The sequence below is a fragment of the Schistocerca piceifrons genome, chromosome 1 (assembly GCF_021461385.2).
Source record: "Schistocerca piceifrons isolate TAMUIC-IGC-003096 chromosome 1, iqSchPice1.1, whole genome shotgun sequence".
In the NCBI taxonomy this organism is placed as follows: domain Eukaryota; kingdom Metazoa; phylum Arthropoda; class Insecta; order Orthoptera; family Acrididae; genus Schistocerca; species Schistocerca piceifrons.
Genome location: NC_060138.1, coordinates 561,717,122 through 561,740,407, shown reverse-complemented (window position 1 = coordinate 561,740,407; position 23,286 = coordinate 561,717,122). Strand labels below are relative to the sequence as shown.

Genomic DNA, 23,286 nt, shown 5'->3' with positions numbered 1-23,286 from the left:
TCCTTCAAAAGACCTCCAACATCTCAATATGTGTGCACCATTACCAAGAACCATTATCATATCTTCCTCTTCATCATTTTGAATAAGCATAACATCGCCATCATCATTCTATAAACACTTCAATGTGCAATTTAACCTTAATAATCATATTATTTAAATGAGAACTGTTTCATTAAAATTAACTACTGAATATCGGCAATGTGACCACTGCTAGCCAAACCCGATCATCTGCATAGCGAGAAGGTTGTATATGTAAATAACTTTCAAAGGAAAAATATTACTCTGAAACTGACGGCAATGTACTCTCATGGTATGGACTCTTACTATGATGCTGTTACATACTTTTTATCAGCAAATCCGTTCACCACATAAATTAGCTAGTTATAAAAGCCACAAATCGGACATCGATCTACCACGGTAATACCCCTTTGCTGTGTTTCAAACACATAAATATTATTGTAGTATTGTCCAGCTACTATGTCAACCCTTTTGTAACATTAGATAATGAATGTCTTCACTTTAGTCCTTTCTGATGGCGACACTGGAAACATTTCTTTCCCTTCGTGTCTCCCTCATCTTATATCCTTCGAATGTCGGGCAAGTGGATATCATTACTTTTCCTCGACGAAGCTCATTTTTGGTGTCAGCTCTATGTGCATCATTTATATTGTCATTATCTGTTTTGTAATCAATTTGAAATATTGATTTCCTCAGGTGACCTTCCAGCGGCAATGCAGCGTAGTGGAGCCCCTGGGCGGGCCGCCCAGCGGCTGTTGCTGACGCTAGGGTGGTTCCTGCCCCTGGTAAACCTGCTGCCCGTGGCCACCACAGACTACTACTACTGGCTCTCTGGCCGCCTGCGACACGCGAATGCTGCCCACAGCATGCCAGTCAGATAATAGCCACTGTGGGAGTGTGAATATCCATCTGTGTATCCTTGATAGCATGGAGACATCACTTTTAAAACATACTCTCGATCAAAGGGAACTACAAGCTGTATGAGAATGAAACTGCGAAAATTTTATGCCTGAACTATAGATACCTAACAGAAATTAAAAGAATAATATATATATATTTGCTAATAGCAATGATATTTTTCTAGAAAACAACGACTGTGACTTTGTATCTTTGTCGCCATAACTCATCAGTTATTATGTGCACTATTATGTTTAGAAAACCAAACAAATGGTGAATATTTACCTGTGATACTAAATAAAGGAATACCAAATATTTTTGCGAGTGCATAATCATCCAAGAGCGTAGTGTTAACTTCCCAAACCTATTCGATACAACCGAAGATACCTTTACTTTATGTCATTGAAAGAAATACACACTTTTTCTTCATCAACCATCTTTTGCATATTTTTAGGATGGTAAGGAAATTTATATGCACACCAAAATATACATTTCTACACCAAACGTGTCTTGGTGCTACATGTAGCACATGTCACATGCTGTATAGGAATCATAGTTTCCACTCACAGGTACAAATCACATATTTATATATGTAAACGTTTGCGATCATGGAACTATTCGGAGTTTGTTTATAGTGTTACTCAGTCACATATTTAATATTATCTGACATTTTATTCCTTAACACGTTTTAAGGAAACGATTCTCTTAGGAGACGATCTACATTTTGTGGCAAGGTCATATACAGGGTGAGTCACCTAACGTTACCGCTGGATATATTTCGTAAACCACATCAAATACTGACGAACCGATTCCACAGACCGAACGTGAGGAGAGGGGCTAGTGTAATTGTTTAATACAAACCATATAAAAATGCACGGAAGTATGTTTTTTAACACAAACCTACGTTTTTTTAAATGGAACCCCGTTAGTTTTGTTACCACATGTGAACATATAAACAAATACGTAATCAGTGCCGTTTGTTGCATTGTAAAATGTTAATTACATCCGGAGATACTGTAACCTAAAGTTGACGCTTGAGTACCACTCCTCCACTGTTCGATCGTGTGTATCGGAGAGCACCGAATTACGTAGGGATCAAAAGGGAACGGTGATGGCCCTTAGGTAGAGAAGAGACTGGAACAGCACATTACGTCCACATTCTAACACCTTTTTATTGGTCTTTTTCACTGACGCACATGGATATTACCATGAGGGGTGAGGTACACGTACACACGTGGTTTCCGTTTTCAATTACGGAGTGGAATAGAGTGTGTCCGACATGTGAGGCCAATAGATGTTCAATGTGGTGGCATCATTTGCTGCACACAATTGCAATCTCTGGCGTAATGAATGTCGTACACGCCGCAGTACATCTGGTGTAATGTCGCCGCAGGCTGCCACAATACGTTGTTTCATATCCTCTGAGGTTGTAGGCACATCACGGTACACATTCTCCTTTAACAAACACCACAGAAAGAAGTCCAGAGGTGTAAGATCAGGAGAACGGGCTGGCCAATATATGCGTCCTCCACGTCCTATGAAACGCCCGTCGAACATCCTGTCAAGGGTCAGCCTAGTGTTAATTGCGGAATGTGCAGGTGCACCATCATGCTGATACCACATACGTCGACGCGTTTCCAGTGGGAAATTTTCGAGCAACGTTGGCAGATCATTCTGTAGAAACGCGATGTATGTTGCAGTGCTCTCCGATACACACGATCGAACAGCGGAGGAGTGGTACTCAAGCGTCAACTTTAGGTTACAATATCTCCGGATGTAATTAACATTTTACAATGCAACAAACGGCATTGATTACGTATTTGTTTATATGTTCAGATGTGCTAACAAAACTAACGTGGTTCCATTTAAAAAAACGTAGGTTTGTGTTAAAAAACATACTTCCGTGCATTTTTGTATGGTTTGTATTAAACCATTACACTAGCCCCTCTCCTCACGTTCGGTCTGTGGAATCGGTTCGTCAGTATTTGATGTAGTTTACGAAATATATCCAGCGATAACGTTAGGTGACTCACCCTGTATATAATCATTGAACTTTTTCCTCTTGACATGCAAAATGATCTGATGACACTTAATAATGGGTTACAAGCTAGTTGTGAAATTGTGCTTAAAATTTCTAAGTAGCCGCTTATGTGGTATAAAGTGTGTATACTTAACTCTGTGCCATAACTTTTTTAAGGGCAGAGCTTACGTTACAGTAATAAATAATACTCAGCGAGACTGTTGTTTCGGTATACAACTAGTTATGTTGTTGTTGATGTTGTTGTTTTCATTGTTGTGGTCTTCAATATGAAGAGTGCTTCGATTCTCCTCTATGATACCTTATCCTGTACAAGCACAAATAATGAGTGCCACATACATCCTTTTGAGCCTGCTTAATGTGTTCATCTCTTGCTATCACTCTACAAAGTTAGAAGCAGAACTTAACTTTTTGATGTGTTTAGTGCTACTCCCTAACATACACAGGAAATTGATTCAGATATTTCTGCACCAATTAGTAGCGTTTGGCACTTTAGAAGTTATCCGATCTATTTCTTTTTTCTTGAATACATTCGAAAAAATATTTAGCGTCACTTACGTGTTGCGTCCTTCGAAACAAAGCAAGTAGAATTTAGTACTGTAAACAGAAATTTAAAAGGAACTCACCGCTATACAGCCTCTCTAAGTGGCGATGTATCAAGTTTTCCAAGAAACTGTGTCTCAAGTAGTGTAAGTTTCGAACAGCGAGAATATCAACCATAAGCGTAGCTACTATGAAGTATTCGTTAACTCCGATAGTCACCTGGGTTTAATATTTCAAAGTTATTCTGAACTAAAACTATAAACAATATCGTAACTAGTTCAAATGGCTCTGAGCACCATGGGACTTAACATCTGTGGTCATCAGTCCTCTAGAACTTCGAATTACTTAAACCTAACTAACCTAAGGACATCACACACATCCATGCCCGAGGCAGGATTCGAACCTGCGACCGTAGCAGTCGCGCGGTTCCGGAATGAGAACCGCTTGACCACCGCGGCCGGCTGTAACTAGTTCCCAGGAAGCTGCTTCGAAAACCTCTTAGATGCATCTACAAAGTTCTACCACGTCATTTGACTGAAAAGTAACTCACTAGCATACAGTAATGAAGAACTTATATAAAAAACCAAGAGTGAACCTGCAAAACTGATGAACACTAATTCAGCACTAAACAAAACCTGTCAGCAGTTTATTACTTTAATATTAATACTGTATAGAATTCCTGTGAGGACGTCATGAAAGGTCGTCTTTATTTCTTAGGAGAATGAGAAGATTGTCTCGAAATTCTAATGGCAAAGAGAGATTGTCTCAGCTTGAAATTATTCCAATAGAAGCTAGCCTACTAAGAGAATTTAGAAGGATGAAACGTTTCTTTTAGGAAGTGGCCACCAAATTTCCGTCTCACGAGAGACGAATAGAATTTCAACTCCGTGCATCTTGCAAAGGTGATACCCTGAAGTGTCAAGGATGAGTTTAAAGCTAGAAACTAATAATACTTTATAAAAGTTTGCTTATAGTATTATAAATTTGTACTGTGTCTAATTATTCCAGTATCATGTCAGTGTGATTTATTAACAGTTGTGATTTCAGTTTTTAATAATTTAAAATTTTAATGAATCAAAATATTCAGTGCTTCTGCTATCCGAAGCGTCACCACACGCCACTGTCTATGGATATGGAAGAGAGCAGAATAGCGGAGCGGGTAAGATATCGAACAGCAAAAAGACATAGCGGAAGTGGACTCTTAACAGCATACTCTGAATCTGCTCACGTTTTCCTGGTCCTGATACGGAAAAGTTGTTGAAATTACATGCAAATAAAAGTTATAAAACTTTTTAAAAAGTTTAATGTGTTTTGTAGAAGAGCAGTTATTTTATGCTGGAGGGCACTGATAAGAACAAAACTGTTTTATTCACGGCAAAAACAAATTAAATTGGGTTGTAATTAACCTTCAGAAACCCATTTATGTAGATGAATTTGGAGTAGTTTCGCCAGACACGAACAAAGAGGAAACGATCTGTCATTTCTGGTTTGCAATAGAAATTACCAACTGGCGAAGTCCTACATAGCTTCTTCTACATGTGACATTGGTGAAAACAGTATGAAATATATTAAACATGGTAGGTTATAACTTTTTTATACCATAGTGTCTGAGATGCACATGCCGATATTTACCACATCAGTACGATGTCTCCAGTTCCGAGGTCTGCTCAATCATTTGACCCAGTTCAATTGGTATACTTCCAGTGAGAAGCCTTTAACGAATTGATTTATGTAACAGGTTTCCTCATGACAGAGATGCTTGATCACTTCATGGAGGCACCTAAAACGTTTTGACAACATTAGGCAATATATGGAATAAGGACACATTTAATAGTCTGAAATGTTCAGCCATGTTTTGAAGCAAGATGAGGATATTTGTTCTCTGAGACTGTATGAGGTACATATCTTATGAACAGATCTTGTCAACGTATTATTGGAAACGCATAAATACATATGTACAACAATCTGATAAAACGATTTAAGATATTTTCATATGAATTACTTTTCTGTTACGGAAGGAAAACAAATCCAGATACATCCAATTCCTTTTGTTGTATCCTGTACACATACAATTAGTCACATGGAAACCCTAAATTATTTCTAAAATATTTTTATGATATTGAACAGAAAGTTATGAAAAATTATCAAAGTTAAAAAACACTAAAATGGCAGACATGTATTTTCTAGATGAGAAATGATGTATTATTATTAATATTATAGACAGCTCTAAAAAGGAAAGTAAGTTTAATGAAGTGACGATATTACACGTCCAATCATATTTAACTATCATATTTATTAGTTTATTTGAAATACAAGCGCTAGCCCAACTGTTTATCTCTCGACTTACCTGTTTATTGAGGACAATGAATGATCTGTTCTTCTAGAGACGACTACCGATCGCTGCATGAAGTCTTTCATGTTCTCAATCGTTAACATTGCAAATCTAGTAAAAGGTTCTACATATCTCTTGTATGTGGCAAAAATTGCGCCTGGAACAGGTTGGGATATAGGTATATAAATGTCGAATTTTGGTGTCTTCTTACAAAGATTCCACATGATGGTCTACTTTCACTTATACCATGTCTATTATTAATTATTTTGTTTCAGTGATGTGTTCTAGAGACGCCTGCCTGTCCCCCATTGTATTTAAATTTCTGCCAAAATCTAAGCCTTCTGCTGTATCTAAATTTATAGTGTGTCTGATGTTACATTGCAAGAACAAATTCCATAAACAGTTTTGTGTACATTAAGTTAAATAGATGTACGTAACTTTGTTTGGGAAAATTCTTATCTCATAACTAACTACATCAACAGATGGACGTTTACTCTCTCAAAGACATCTCCTTTTATATTTTAATTCTGTGTGACTTTCGTTATACTAACATGTAACACATTCATTGAATCATTCGTAATTCATTTAGGTCATTGCTGTGTAAGATTTACTCTGAAGCTATACACGTTATGAAATCATTGTTATTTCTTTTTCGCACAAATGTTGAATACATATGTACCAAGTGTACTCTTTATTTCTCAGAATGTATGTCTGTAGCTGAGTTGCAGTTTCCCACTATTTCATCCATTACGACACTTACGAGTCGATAGGGCCATACGAATCCACAGGGTTTTCTCATTCATCGTTAATGCATTTTTCCCTGCAGGAAAATTTGGTTCATATGAGTATTTTCTCTTATGTGTCTCCACATTTTGATATGTAGGAATTTAAGATTCCCACGGTATTTTGAACCTGAGTACCTATGCATAGGATTTGTATAAATTCAGCAACTGATCTCTTATTGCAGTCTACAGTTTACACCTACATACATGGCAGTTAAAACAAATCAATAATAAAAATTAACTGTGCACAAAGACTGGTAAAAATAGTTTTACTATTTTTTGACATAGACTGATATAGGTTCATTGAGTTCATATACCGGGATGGTTCAATCTACCCCCTACCAGGCATATAAGTGTGAAATGCAGAGCATCAAAGTACATGTAGATACAGGCTAGAAATTGGAACTTCAGAAGCTGTAACAAGCTAAAAATGTCGACAAACTAATTCAGAAACAACCAACCGATGTTTTCCATAATAGAAAATTTGTAACGATAAAGATGCAGGACGATTACTTTTAGAAGGAACTTGCTTTTTGAAGTATATATATTTGTATTTTGTTCTTAGAGAGACTGATCCCATTACATTTATTAAGTATGCACATTCCGTGAATGAATAATCTATTCATTCATTTTTAGCATTTCAGTTAATATCGTTCACGTACTGAACGAATGGAAGGAATTAATCAGCCGAATATTACAGCACAAGCAAAACCTATAATTACACTTCTTATGGATTACTTTCACAGCCCACCACAGATTTTACAAATTACTGCTATATCAGCTAATTTCCTTCATAAGACACAGCAACTAGGTATAGGGTATCACCCGTTATATTTGATACGTGTAGGGGTGAAGTATATGATGACTAACTATGACTAAGAAAACTAAAAAAAAATTAATTTAGTACGAGCTCTGGAAGGGTAGCGTATCCTCGCTTCTACTAAAAACGTGATTCAGAATAAAGAAGACCCTTAATGCTTTTGTCTGTACATTCCCTGTAAGCAGAGAGTTATCAAGATTCCAAGGTAATGCCACTAAGACCTCTTTTGGACCCTGTTTCAACGGAGAGACTAGAAGTGTGGCTTCAAATATACCAGCACAAACTTCGTCAGAAAAAAGTCATTTAAACGCTTTGCCCATGTTTGATGACGTACCTAATGTTTGTTGCCAGACAGTACAAGGTGAATCAAGAGTAGACAAATGTCAACGCTATTAAACTTTGGTGTCAACAACACTATTAATTACAGTAACACCTAGAAGATTGTCTACAGATATTGTAGCTGCCCCAGTATGAGTATAACGTCACGTCTAATTAACTGAATATTCTGCTCTTTGATGTGTAGAGACAATAGAGTGTATTTTTCAACTATTAACGCCACCTCATACCAGTAAATGATATGAATTAGTTTCAATCAAACATTTATTTCGCTTCAGTATGTCAGACTATTTTCAGCAAGCGCTTCCCTACAATTTTGGAAAGATGCATATATAGTTGTGATGAGAGATAATATTTAATGGGCGTACGCAGTTTCACATAATCGTTCTCGCTGGAAGAATTGCTCCAAACATCTGCAGACACTGAGAAAAGCTTACCTAACCATGTTAGCAGTATTTTAGTTTTTGCTTGACATGTTGCACATTCGTTAGTTAATTGGCTGTCAATATTGTGCTTCCTGGTGTCCTTTATGTTGAATGGAGAGGTAGCGTCTGTGCTGAGAAGATATGGAGAAAATTAGGGGACTCATTTCTCAACACATAATAAGAAAATGTACTACATAATACTGATCTGAAGACAGATCATTTTCTTTTTACACACGCTTTACAAATATACGTAATAGGTAACTCATGAGAAGTATGAAAGTCTTTCCACCATGTTAATCATGGAAAATATAAAGTAACAGAACCCAACATCACATCACATAAACTAATTTACATGAAATACTTAACTTGACCTTCGTTTCATAATCGGTTTCAAGATGGCTTGGTGTTTACGCGTGATTCTTTGCTGGAGGGGGATGAGTATGTGGCAGAAGAAGGCGACTTATGTATACAAGTATTTATTAATGATTTACTAACTGGCGAACAAAAATGTAGGGTGAAAGAAACCTTTTGGAATAGTTTAATGAAGCCAGGAACATACTTAGAAGGAACTGCTGCGGCATATTACAGAATGTAACAAAGAAATACTCCCTGAGAGGAACAAATATGACACTTATATTCAATAAATAACTGCATGGAAATAACTGCGTTACATAATGGTCTTCCAGACAATACAAAAGACAGTTATTGAGCCCCATGGATGGGAACGAATGCTCTACAACGCGCTCCCATGCTGGCTACAAGTATGGTAAGTTGTTGTGTTAGGGCGTTTCATTCCTTCTTCAGCATAGTTCTAAACTGCTGCATACTCGTTGGTGCTTCTGAGAATGCTGCAATACGTCACTACAACGCATCCCACTCTTCTTGATAGGGTTAAATCGGAGTAATGGGCAGGTCAGCCCATTCGCCAAACATCTTCACATTCAAATATCTCTTCCAACCACACTGTGCAGTGGTGTCATGCTTTGGAATTCTTAAAATGAAGTGAGGCACAAATATTGAAAAGATGCATTTGTGGAAAGAGTAAAGTGTTATAATACTGTAGACCAGCGAGTGAAAGTGGTTGGGAACTTTTTATCGCAGCCCAGTGTATAGCTCTTAATCAGCTTAATTAATTGTCACTTCCATGGTCGAACCCATTCTGTCCTCTCCTCCATTTCAGACAAAAAAATATGGGACGGTCTGTGGTATCACAACGTGGTGGGGTATGACAGCGATGCTGCAGTCTCTTATCCACACAACTCTTTCGTGGTATTATTAGCCATCCATCTAGCATTCGTACTTGTAGGCCATAAGTTCTTATCAGATAATTCCCTAAAGATTTATGGCTCTAAGTTGTTTCCTTTCAAACATTTGCCTGGAAATTTATCTGCTGTATTAAGTGAAAGCGTCATTGTTCCTCTCCTTCGTTTATTATCACGTCCAATGTTATGAATGGGGACTTACGTGTAAAGACATTTCAGACTCGAAGTAAGGAAGATTATGTGAACAAGAGTCAACAAACTGAACCATGTGCGTAGCACATACATGTCACTCTCATAAAATCTTTGTGTTCACTCCCCCACCCCCACCCTCCCCTCAAGAATTCGGAAATTGGGCGTGTTGTACTATGAGCCATCCCTATTTCGAATCAAAAATTGCGGAATGCGACAAATTTAAAGGATGTAGTTTTATGAGAAACCGGTATGCGACAAGACCCAAAAGTACCAAAAATATCCTGCAAACAGTTTACAAAATTTGGGTGATAATATTTGGAGTGGGAAGCAACCGGCAGAAGCGCGTGAACACATCTACACAAACGATGACACACCGGTCGCCCTCACTGGAATGTTGGAGAGGTCTCATGCAATCAACAACTATCGACAACTAACTTTTCCATAGGTTCAGTGGCAACATCAGACGAGAAAAAACCTTGTCTCGTCTTCAAGGCTCGTTTACTGATGTCACAGCTCTTACAACCTAACACCATCTCTTTGATCTGTTTATCCATGCCTTTCCAAATAAAGTTTTCCCTAATTTTCATGAGCGTTTTGAACACTCCAATACGACCTCCCACCGGAGTTTCATGATAATACTTAAAGACTAAGGAAACCAGGTCACCCAGCAACAGAACTTTCTCACCTCGTTTCCCACAGCCAATGCAACAAAATATATTTCGCATTAAGCAACACGGCTTGAAGCTTTCTCCTTTTCTTACCCTTTCCTTAATGGTATTTATCACTGGGTTTCCAACCTGAGCCTCTGAAATGTCCTTAAAGAGAAGCGGAGGCCCACTAAGAATCGCGCAACTCTAATTACCCCTCCTTGAGTTTCTTCATCATCCAGTTGATCGTCCGAGTCTTGCTCAAACATTCCGCTCATGCCATTCATCAGAAAATTTTCCGAACCACGGGTATGTCTGAGCGTGAACTGAAATGCAGAAATACGTACTGCCTATCTAGCAATTCACCGCACTCACATTGGCCTTTCCAACGCCCTACTGAGAGCTTTGTTATCAGACTCAAAAAAAACTGGTTCATGTTCCAAATTTAACTTAAATTTTTCAAACGCGAACAAAACTGCTAGTGCCTCTAGTTCGTATACTGAATATTTACCCCGTAATAGTGATAGACTCTGTGAAGCATAAGCTACAGTGCGTCTCCCAGACATTTCTTCCTGCAGAATAAAGGCCGAAATTGTCTTTTTGGATAATAAATTCTTTTCTAAAATCAGCCCTAACCAACACAGGGCTGGTAGCTAGCGTCTGCTTCAAGGTCTCAAAAGACGCTTGTTTGGAATGATCCCACTCGCTATTTTTTCCTTTCTTTCGGGGATCATTTAACGTTGCCGCTAGTTAGGCAAAATGTGACACAAATTTTCGGAAATAACTCACCATTCCGATGAAACGAGACGCCGCTTTGACATTTTTAGGTGTGGAATATGAATGCATCGCCTCAGTACGACTCTGATGAATACTAGCCCCCTTCTCAGATACAGTATGGCCCATGAAGGATATTTAAGGCTCAGCAAATTTTACCTTCAGAGATCTGACCCTAAATCCTGCCCTTCGCAGCTGTTTGAGCACTTCTCTAACATGACCAACATTCTCCTATAAATTCTCACTAAGAACTGCTGAGTCATCAACGTAATGAAACAAACAAATTTAAGAGCAGATAACACACTATCCATGACAGCTAACAGGCCTCCTGCCCCTATGTACAGTCCGAAGGGAACTCTAAACTCATAAAGTGCCCGTCAATAGCGAACGCTGTGACTAGTTTCGACTTCTCGGCCACATGAATTTGGTAATTGCCCTGGTTTAGGTCAAAGGTAGTAAAGAACGTTGCCTTTGAAACCATGAGAAACGTGAATGCAAATCAGGAACGCGTACAGTTTGTAGGAACACTTTTTTGTTAAGGACCTGACGATCAACAACTGGATGCATCCTGCAACACAGGTAGGGAGTATGGGGATTTTGATGACCTAATAACTCCTTCACTTAGCATCTCCCCAGTCCTGGCACAGAACGCTTGCATTCGGCGTGGAGACAACCTGTGTGGTGGCTGTCTCATGGGAATGTTATTTATCAACTCGACCTTATACTCTGCTTCTGTCATTTCACTAGCCTGACAGTGACCTTGCCCCCCCCCCCCCCCCCATGAACAATGGACATTGCCGTTGGTGGGGAGGCTTGTGCGCCTCAGCGATACAGATGGCCGTACCGTAACTGCAACCACAATGGAGAAGTATCTGTTGAGAGGCCAGACAAACGTGTGGTTCCTGAAGAGGGCAGCAGCCTTTTCAGTAGTTGCAGGGCCAACAGTCTGGATGATTGACTGATCTGGCCTTGTAACACTAACTAAAACGTCTTTGCTGTGCTGGTACTGCGAATGGCTGAAAGCAAGGGGCAACTACTGCCGAAATTTTTCCCGAGGGCATGCAGCAGCTTTACTGTATGGTTAAATGATGATGGCGTCCTCTTGGATAAAATATTCAGGAGGTAAAATAGTCCCCCATTCTGATCTCTGGGCGGGGACTACTCAGGAGGACGTCGTTATCAGGAGAAAGAAAACTGGCGTTCTGCGGATCGGAGCATGAATATCAGATCCCTTAATCGGGCAGGTACGTTAGAAAATTTAAAAAGTGAAACGAATAGGTTAAAGTTAGATATAGTGGGAATTAATGAAGTTTGGTGGCAGGAGGAAAAGACTTTTGGGCAGTTGAATACAGGGTTATACAAATTCAAATAGGGGTAATGGAGGAATAGGTTTAATAATGAATAAAAATATAGGAGTGCGGCAAAAGCTACTACAAACAGCATAGTGAACCCATTATTGTGGCCAGGATAGACAAAGATCCCATGTCTACTACAGTAGCACAAGTTTATATGCCAACTAGCTCTGCAGATAATGAATAAATTGATGAAATGGATGATGAGATAAAAGAAATTATTCAGGTAGTGAAGAGAGACGAAAATTTAATAGTCATGGGTGACTGGAATTCGTGAGTAGAAAAAAGGGAGAGAAGGAAACATAGTGGGTGAATATGGATTGGGGGTAAGAAATGAAAGAGGAAGCCGTCTGGTAGAATTCTGCACAGAGCATAACTTAATCGTAGCTGGTACTTGGTTCTAGAATCATAAAAGAAGGTTGTATACATGGAAGAATCCTGGAGATACTAGAAGGTATCAGATTATATAATGGTAAGACAGAGATTTAGGAATCAGGTTTTAAATTGTAAGACATTTCCGGGGGCACAATCTATTTCTTATGAATTGTAGATTAAAACTGAAGAAACTGCAAACAAGTGGGAATTTAAGGAGATGAGACCTGGATAAACTGAAAGAGATAGAGGGTGTACAGGTTTCTGAGAGAGCATAAGGGAACAATTGACAGGAATGGTGGAAAGAAGTACAGTAGAAGAAGAATGGCTGGCTCTGAGGGATGAAGTTGTGAAGGTGGCAGAGGATCAAGTAGGTAAAAAGACGAGGGCTAGTAGAAATCCTTGGGTAACAGAAGAAATATTGAATTTAACTGATGAAAGGAGAATATATAAAAATGCAGTAAATAAAGCAGGCGAAAAGGAATACAAACGTCTCAAAAATGAGATCGACAGAAATTGCAAAATGTCTAAGCAGGGATGGCTAGAGGACAAATGTAAGCATGTAGAGGCTTATCTCACTAGGGGTAAGATAGATACTGCCCACAGGAAAATTAGAGAGACCTTTGGAGAAAAGAGAGCCACTTGTATGAATATCAAGAGCTCAGGTGGAAACCCAGTTCTAAGCAAAGAAGGGAAAGCAGAATATTATGTAAATGGAAGAGGATATAGATGTAGATGAAGGTGAAATGGGAGATACGATACTGCATGAAGAGTGTGACAGAGCACTGAAAGGCCTGAGTCGAAACAAGGCCCTGGGAGTAGACAACATTCCATTAGAATCACTGACGGCCTTGGGAGAGTCAGTCCTGACAAAACTCTACCATCTGGTGAGCAAGATGTATGAGACACACGAAGTACCCTCAGACTTCAAGAGGAATATAATAATTCCAATCCCAAAGAAAGCAGGTGTTGACAGATTCGAAAATTACCGAACTATCAGTTAATATGTCACAGCTGCAAAATACTAACGCGAATTGTTTACAGACGAATGCAAAAACTTGTAGAAGCCGACCTCGGGGAAGGTCAGTTTGGATTCCGTAGAAATGTTGAAACATGTGAGGCAATACTAACCTTACGACTTATCTTAGAAGGTAGATTAAGGAAAGGCCAACCTCCGTTTCTAGCATTTGTAGACTTAGAGAAAGATTTTAATAAAGTTGACTGGAATACTCTCTTTCAAATTCTAGAGTTGACAGGGGTAACATACAGGGAGCGAAAGGCTATTTACAATTTGTACAGAAACCTGATGGCAGTTATAAGAGTCGAGGTGCATGAAAGGGATGCAGTGGTTGGGAAGGGAGTGAGACAGGATTGTAGCCTCTCCCCGATGTTATTCAATCTGTATATTGAGCAAGCAGTAAAGGAAACAAAAAAAAATTCGGAGTAGGTATTAAAGTCCACGGTGAAGAATTTAAAACTTTGAGATTCGGTGACGACATTGTAATTCTCTCAGAGACAGCAAAGGACTTGGAAGAGCAGTTGAACGAATGGACAGTGTCTTGAAAAGAGGATATGAGATGAACATCAACAAAAGCAAAACGAGTGTAATGGAATGTAGTGGAATTACGTCGGATGATGCCGAGGGATTTAGATTACGAAATGAGACACTTAAAATAGTAAAGGAATTCTGCTATTTGGGGAGCAAAATAACTGATGATGGTCGAAGTAGAGAGTATGGGGATATAAAATGTAGACTGGCAATGGCAAGGAAAGCGTTTCTGAAGAAGAGAAATTTGTTAACATCGAGTATAGATTCAAGTGTCAGGAAGTCGTTTCTGAAAGTATTTGTATGGAGTGTAGCCATGTATGGAAGTGAAAAATGGACGGTAAATTGTTTGGACAAGAAGAGAATAGAAGATTTCGAAATGTGGTGCTACAGAAAAATGCTGAAGTTTAGATGGGTAGATCACGTAACTAATGAGGAGGTATTGAATATATTTGGGGAGGAGTTTGTGGCACAACTTTACAAGAAGGAGAGACCGGTTGGTAGGACATGTTCTGAGGCATCGAGGGATAACAAATTTAGCATTGGAGGGCAGTTTGGAGGGTAAATATCGCAGAGGGAGACCAAGAGATGAATACATTACGCAGATTCAGAAGAATGTAGGTTGCAGTAGGTACCGGGAATGAAAAAGCTTGCACAGGAGAGAGTAGCATGGAGAGCTGCATCAAACCAGTCTCAGGACTGAAGACCACAACAACAACAACCAGTGAGCATTTCACTAAATTCTTCATATAATGCAACAAGCTGCCCGTTATTTTTGGAAGACAAACGTCTCCACTCCGGAACCAATCCACCATTAGAAATAAAATCTGCATCTAGTATAGCCGGCACTGAAAGGTTACGGGCCACCCTCTGTGGGAACCTCCACATAAAATCACCAACCCGAATTTTGACCTTAATTGTCCCCAAAATTTGCATTTTCTCGGTATTGGCTGACTGACAGAACTCAATTACATATGATACTTCGGGTGTTCTGCTTCTGATGCGTTAACACCCACTCCCCCTTGATCGAGGTGAAAGATCTTCCGGTACCTAAAAGAGCACAAAGAGTAATTATAGACATACAGGCAACAGGGGCTCGCGAGCCAGGATAGCCAAAATTCTTTAACAAAATCCGCTTCTTTGCGACCCCAACTTACGTTACTGTCAACTGTCTTTAAAACTCCTTCGTGCTGCAGAATCCCTCCTGTACATCCACTTCGCTTGCAGTTAAAGCACTTTACTGCAGATGACTCCGATTGCAGGCTAGTGTTACTATTTAGCATTCCTTGCCACAAGGTAAATCCTTCTTGCCCTGCCTGATCAGCATGCGCTACAGCTTGCAAACGATACTTTAACTCTCTAACTACCGATAGTTGTGTGGCTGCTCGCAAAACAACTCCCTGGAGTGGTTACTCGGTGGCATTATTTGCGAAATACTTTCACCTATTTCCCCTTCACTGTATCTCAAACACTAACTTCTAGCGCTGTCTTTCATCATTTTGACATTTTTCTCTAATGGTTCATCAGAAAACTTCTCCGCAAGTTAGCTTTTCCCCATAAACTCATGTTGTACGAGGATGCTGAAATAAGTACTACAAATTAGCCCATGAAATGCAGTGAATGAGTGTCGATGAAGCACGGAATCCATCAACGCCTGTCCTAATCGCCCAGCGACCCAGCACTTAATCAAAAAAAAAAAAAACCCTCTATACTGCAGTCGTAACAAAAATTTTAATGCTCTCAGTACGTCTTCAGTGGATTCCGATGAAACCCCAGCTCCTCACAATAGTCCCTCTAACGGGACGGGTACGCTGACAAATAAATAGTACATTACTGTAGAAGGGGACGCCACGAGATGTTCGCTCTCAAACTGGTGACACAGCTATCCTGACACAACGTCCATACCCTAGCTAATATCCGCTGAATGCGCACCAGCAATTCATCGGGCTGTTCACACAGCGCCCTGAATACAGTGTTGGACGGTTTGACGCTACACATATCCTGCGCCATTCCAAAATAGTGTGTAACGCGAGCTTTTATTCTGGTAACATGCGAAAGAGACGGCTAGCTAACCTCAAAATGGAAGTTATTGATTCTAATTCCGGTAATGCAAGCTTAATGCTGGAAACACCTTCACTCCCCATGCTTCCCGCAAGTCCAGCGGGGTCACGGTACGACCAACTACCTCACGCAGACGCCCCGCTAACCCAGCCCCAAGGCTGTATAGCTCGCAGTCTAACAGTTCCGACACCCCGAACACCTCATTGCTGGTAATCATGCTGAAACAATACAACGACATGTACGAGGGTAATTCCATTATTATCCGTAATTTAGTTGTATTTTTGGTTATTTTTGTAGTACTGTCGTTTTAAGTTGATGACGCATGCTTTGTTTTTTTTGTTGTTACATCTTTGCGATTTTCCAGCTGCTAGGTTAGTTTCGTTATCGCTACCGCGCTGTTAATCATGGGTGCTCCGCTGTCTATTTGCACCAAAGCACAGTAACGTTTAGTGTTGTTGTTGTCGGAAGGCGTATCAGGGACCTAAATTCGTCGAAGACTTTCGGTACAGTACGTAAACAGTGTTTTACCACAACGGAGTGTCTACGAATTGATTCAAAAACTCCTAAATTGTCGCACAAGTGTCACGCACGATTAAGGAGCAGATCGACCGTTTACCACCACAAATGAAGAAACCATTGAGCGTTGTCGTGAAATCATTCTCTTAGACAGACGATTAACTGATTCCTAATTGCGTTGTTGAAGTTAATGTTACGAAATATGTCTTCACACAGTGCCAGTTAATCGTGAAGAAACTTTCCTATATGATTTTAAAGTAGATGCTAGCGACACATGCCTTCTGCAGTCATATGGTGGAGGACCTGCCCATTGGCAGACTTGCGGATATGTGGATCACAGCTGTCAAAAACCCACAGGTCTGCATTAATTCCCCTCCACCAGAAGAGATTGATGAGGTTGATTTAACCATTGTCAGTGATTTTGCAGCCTCCTTCTCCCACGTGTTCTTAAGGCAGATTCCTTAGTTTCTTGCCAAATGAATTTTTCTCTGTATGGTTCAAATGGCTCTGAGCACTATGGGGCTTAACTTCTAAGGTCATCAGTCCCCTAGAACTTAGAACTACTTAAACCTAACTAACCTAAGGACATCACACACATCCAGACCCGAGGCAGGATTCGAACCTGCGACCGTAGCAGTCGCGCGGTTCCAGACTGTAGCGCCTTTAACTTCTCGATATGATTCGGGGACATAATATATGTGTGTTAATTGGCTTACGATGCAAATTTGGATAAGTTATCTCCCCCTGCATCATGCTAATGGAAGCAGACAGTAAATGAAAGGGTCTCAATGTGCCTCACTTTGGACAATCCGGTATCTGAATGATATGTGTCAACAGGGCAGTGCAAGGAGTACTCATAAATCCCCTCGTGTGGGTGATCTCACAAGACGGGTAGCAGATGCTATCTCCAACTGTTCTTTTAATAAGATGATCATTGATCCTTCCCTTACTTTGCTGTCACTATCAGCTGGATAAACACATCGATGTGAAAATTATGTGTTCAATGGCTAAAGTGATGTGTAAAGACATTTTAACCCTTTCAGACCATCTGGCTACAATTGTGTACATCAAAGTTTACTGTTTCTTAGCTGCAACAAAAGTATTTTTCCCGAATGGGAACCTGATATACACAGTTTTGAATGTCTAACTTTCCATCATGCGCAAGTGCTGCCAAATATCGAGCATGACAATCAAAATATCAGCAAGTCAAATGTGGCTGTATGTGGCGTCTTCTGACCACCTAAATGCACAGATGTGGTTGGTTCTGTGGTATCAACGTTCGTTACCACACTTGTTAGGGGTTGCAGTTCTCGACCACGGTCCGTATTAGTATCGTTGGACCCGCGAGTCGTGACCAGCGCCGCCAGCGGCGCTCCGCGGCTTGTATCACGTTTCTAACGAGCTCTCGTCACTCTTGCTCGGGACGTCATTTAGTAAAGCAGCATAGTCTTCAGCTGATAGGAATCAACCTCTAACAAGGCGCTTAGTAATGTATGCAGCTATCTGTGTATAATGACAAACATGCAGTCAAGAAGAATCCTGTACAATCAGTTAAGTACAATATATATTATTTTTTACCAACGACTTCTTCTAACTATTTGAGTCGTTGCAGATCCACACCATGCAGCCAGCACCTTATCGACGTTACTGACAGACCTGCTGTGATTTATATGTTTCTATTTAGCATTGGCCACCAGTCAACAATGACGACGACTCGTTCGTCGTCATCATAACAGGTTCGATATATTCCACCGTATAATTGAATACTATTATAGTTATTTCCCATGGTAGTTACTGAATGATCATTTTACCATTTATTACAATAGAAAATATTTGGTAATTCGTTATTTTAGTTTGTAAAATGAATCCAAGTGTGCAAAGCACGTTTACAAAATGGATAAATATTTTTGTATAAATCTTGCATCTAAAATCACTTAAGAGCATATTAAGAAAAATTTTCTTTCCTACAGAAAAGCTAAGGTCTGGAAGGGTTAAACTTGGAGCAGCAAGCTCAAGAGATAAAAGGTGATGAAAATGAAACCTGTTCAAGCACACATTGTGTGATTATTATTTAGCAAGATTTTACTTGTTTTTTGTCTACTCTTTAGTAGATACAGAGCCTCATGTGCAATTTTCGAACAGTGTAGACTGAGCTATGGCCTGCCCACGTCCCTGGCCTTTCTCCTAGCAAATGGAGAATGGGCCAACCGCAGCATTAAATTTCTGACCATTAGTCTGAAGGGAAACTATCATTCTGGGGACTGTAAATCATTAATAAATCATCTTATGTTCAAACTATGGGGTACCGAGCATAAATGACTAGAAAGATGTGGGGGGAGGGGAGGAAGTGAAGGGGATAATTAACTGCAGCACCACCTACTGTCTGCCATCATGCGTTGCCATATACTGGTCATGCCTTTTGCAATGGCCTGATAAGGTGAGCGGGAAGGGAGTGGGATTGAACTTGAAAGTGATTCTTATTAGGCCAGTTAAAGCCAATTAAAGAGCTATACTCAATAATACACTTTCTTGTTCACTGTACTCTTTTATTATAGCTAATGATGACTTGTACTGCTTCTCAAGCAAAGAGACAGGCCAGGAATGCAGCACATGCAGCAGAAACACGACCCTGAGTAAAACCTCCTGCTCGGTCGCAACAGCGAGTGATATGTCCAACCTTCAGCCTATACATTGTCCGCACTTGCCCCAAAGCTTGAACACTTCAGCAAGTGTAAACTCTTCGCATAAGTTGACATACGGCGGTTGTCTCTTGTGGACAAGGATGATAAAGACGTAATTGCGAGTCTCTGCTAGACTTGCTTACATAAAACATATTTCTAACATAGGCACAATCACAGACATATTATCGATTTCGTGCACTCACACAGATTATATGTTTTATACAGTTTTTGTGATATCGCATTAGCAGGAATTCCAGAATTTAAAAGAATATCGCAGCTTATGTCAAAATCCTCCACTATAAATGATTGCACAGCCTCTTCAGCAGTACTTCCATCCCCCTACAAGATAAAGCATCGACTGGTTTGTCCCTTGGTTCCGTATTTCGAATTCTCAGCACCTGTGGTCGTGTTTCTGGAGTTACTAGTTGGACATCATCGGGGGTCAATATCGATTTTCCTCACGTCACTTACGTTGCGGTACGCAATTTTCATTGTTTGCAACTCGATCCGGCTCATCCAGTTTATTATACCCACATGCGACGCGTGCGACATCAGAATAAGTGACGCCATTGCCTCTCCTTCGGTAATCAATGCGTCTTCCCCTGAATCTGCCACCGAGCGATAGTCTGCTATTACCGTTTCGCGTTTGGTTAGCAACTCTTCTGTCATCATTAAATCTTTCCTCAGAGGCTCTACCAGATTTTCTCTGCTGTCTTCTGCTGCACTCAGATTTCATTAGCGTATACTTTCTTCTGACGTATTCAAGCCTCAGGCTGGCCTGACAAATCCTGCATCATCTTTTAGTACGGCCAGTAACATCTCCTGTATTAGCATTGGCAGCTAACATACAGGGTGTTAAGGGTATAAGAGGATATACTTTTAATGCTGACTGAGGACAGAATGCTCAACAACATAACATCAGTATTTACTTCATATGTAGACTAATAATTATGGTGTTAGGAGTAGTATATTCTTAGGTTTGAAAATATCTCCAAGTATGGGTGCCAAGAGCAAGGTATTAATGTTTATTTTCCCAGGGGCAGCTGGTCAGATACTGAAACCTGGACACGTGGGTGCATAAAAGTCATTTCAGTGACTCGTATAGTTCATTTAGTGGAGCAGTTGCGGTTGTGCAGAAAATATCAGGCTGTTAAACAGTGTGTTTGTGGGAAGACGGTTAGAGGCACAGAAGAAACATGTAACATACTGAAATGGGTTGACATTAAGGTGTTAAAACAGTACTTATTCCCCTAACGTCACGCGGAATGGTCGCGTGTTTTGAGACGCCATGTCACAGATTGCGCGGTGCCTTCCGCCGGAGGTTCGAGTCCTCCCTCGGACATGGGTGTGCGTGTTGTCCTTGGCGTAAGTTAGTTTAAGTTAGATTAAGCAATGCGTAAGCATAGGGACCGATGACCTCAGCAGTTTGGTCCCATAGTTCTTACCACAAAGTTACAATTAACAATTCTCCAAGGCCCCGTTGTTCCACTGCGAGAGCCGCCCCTGCGAACTTCATCCCCACGGGGCATCACCACATCCGCTTCCCTGAAATTACGAAACGAATCTGTATTTTGAAATGTATTTAAAGAAATACATAACAATTTAAAACCGAAAATGAGAGATTCATATGAGTTAACGAATAAAATACATTATAAATTAAATCAAAAAATGAGATAGAGATTCATTTGATTCATCGACAAACTTCTGTTGGTATGTATCTGATTTATTTGTAGAGTACAACGTATTGTTCGTCTGCCAGGAGTTCGCTGTACAAACCACAGACGAGTCCGTAATCTTCTTGGCGATATTTTCTCTCCTCCACAATCACTAACAGAGTTAAAGCAGTTATTCTCGCCGTATCCATTTTCATATAGAATCTGTGTGACGTATGCGCCAGGTGCAGCCGGGAATTGTCGCTGGATATCACTGTGGTCGCAATCCACTGTGAGAAGAACTTTCCGTGAGATACAGCAAATCGTTTCAAGGCGTGCAGCAACGACGACGGACAGCATTTCTGGAGTGTTTCGCGATGAGAAACACTTCCCACGTGAGGACGGCTTTAGTCTCTACTGTTTACTAATCCTGCTGAGAGGTATACTGCTCACTTTCCCGCTATTTATTGGAATACTGTATGCGCTGGAAAGTTATTGATACATGCATTTCTAGCAAACTTCGCTAGAGTAAGTGCGCGCCGCCAGCTCCTAGCAGCTGGATGGCTGTAACAGCAGGTGCTGGACGCTGCTCGGCGCAAATGCCTGCCTGTTGCAGAGAGTGCGAGAGGCATACAGTGTTGACACAGGCCGTGTAGGGGCGCGGGCAGGTGTGCACGGAGTGCCCCTTATTGGCCGTCCCTGCTCGCTCCCCTAGAGCGCAGGTGGCGAAGGCAAACAGCGCAGGTCGCCTAGCGTATACAGCACGCGGCCGTCATTAAGGCCCCGTTGTTCCACTGCGAGTGCCGCCCCTGCGAACGTCATCCCCAAGGGGCATCACAACATACGCTTCCCTGAATCGGTTAGCGGGGAGCCAATTACACGGGAGTGTAACACAAATGGTGATAACTGCCACGTGCAAAACCACAGAGTAAATTCTGCCAATTAACCAGAACCTGCTGAGGTGGGTGTCCTCCAAAATTCAATGTACGTCTTTTCATTGCATTAATTACGGTACGTTTTCTTTCTTTTCAACTTATGAACTGCACGGTTTTTACTTAATTACTACTCATTTAGAGTTGGCTTCTGATGGGTCACTATATTTTCATCTTACAAAAAATGGTACGTTACAATTAAAACAAGCGTAAAAGATCTCGTAACATCTGGAACTGCATTAATGTTCAGGCTGTAAGTGAAAGATCGTGTGCAGAACTTATGTTGCAGTTCAATAACAAGCTCTGACGCAGTCGACATAAATATCATCAGTCAATAGACCCAGTCCAGCAGCTAGAAGAATCTTCAATTAGTTTCACCTAAAGGCAAGAGTGTTGGCATGCTTTCCATAGTTCCACTCTTTTTGTCTTACGGGATTTCCTTCTGGCTAGTACATTTAAGGTAAAGTAAGTAGATTTTGTTAGCCGTGTATTTTGTTCCAATAGCTCTTTCATGAAGATATCAACAAGAATGCAGAACGTGTCGCCGGCCTTTGTGGCCGAGCGGTTCTAGGAGCTTCAGTCCGGAACCGCGCTGCTGCTACGGTCGCAGGTTCGAATCCTGCCTCGGGCATGGATGTGTGTGATGTCCTTAGGTTAGTTAGGTTTAAGTAGTTCTAAGTTCTAGGGGACTGATGACCTCAGATGTTAAGTCCCATAGTGCTCAGAGCCATTTGAACCATTTGAGCAGAACGTGTCAGAAAACAAAAACACACAGTAAATATTTATAACGAAAGGAAGATACGCTATTGTACATTATACAGATCCCAAGTTACAAGGTCCCCATTGAAATGAAATTGGTCAAAAAAATCTTCAACGTATTGTCACATGAAAGGTAATAACGAACTAGTTATTCAATACAATGAGGTGCTCACGATAATTCTTGGATTATTGTTGTCACACATCATGGACTAGAACAATCGTTCAACAACAGTTGTTTACTGCGACCGTATTACTCCTTAGAATTAGTGTGGAAATCAGATTTTACTTAATGGTCGCATTATTTGATATTATTATTAATATAGAAACATCTGTACGTTTTATTGACAAA

The 23,286-nt window shown here is 40.4% G+C and overlaps 1 protein-coding gene across 1 annotated transcript in view; it reads left to right on the top strand.

Annotated features, from left to right (window-relative positions):
• LOC124796438 (zwei Ig domain protein zig-8-like) overlaps window positions 1–1,191 on the top strand; it is a 118,136-nt gene extending 116,945 nt beyond the window's left edge. Inside the window, exon 6 of the mRNA XM_047260636.1 lies at window positions 715–1,191. Within this exon, the coding sequence (XP_047116592.1) occupies window positions 715–899 (185 nt within the window). The 3' untranslated portion in view covers window positions 900–1,191. The remainder of the gene's footprint in view (window positions 1–714) is intronic.
• Window positions 1,192–23,286: the final 22,095 nt, after the last annotated feature.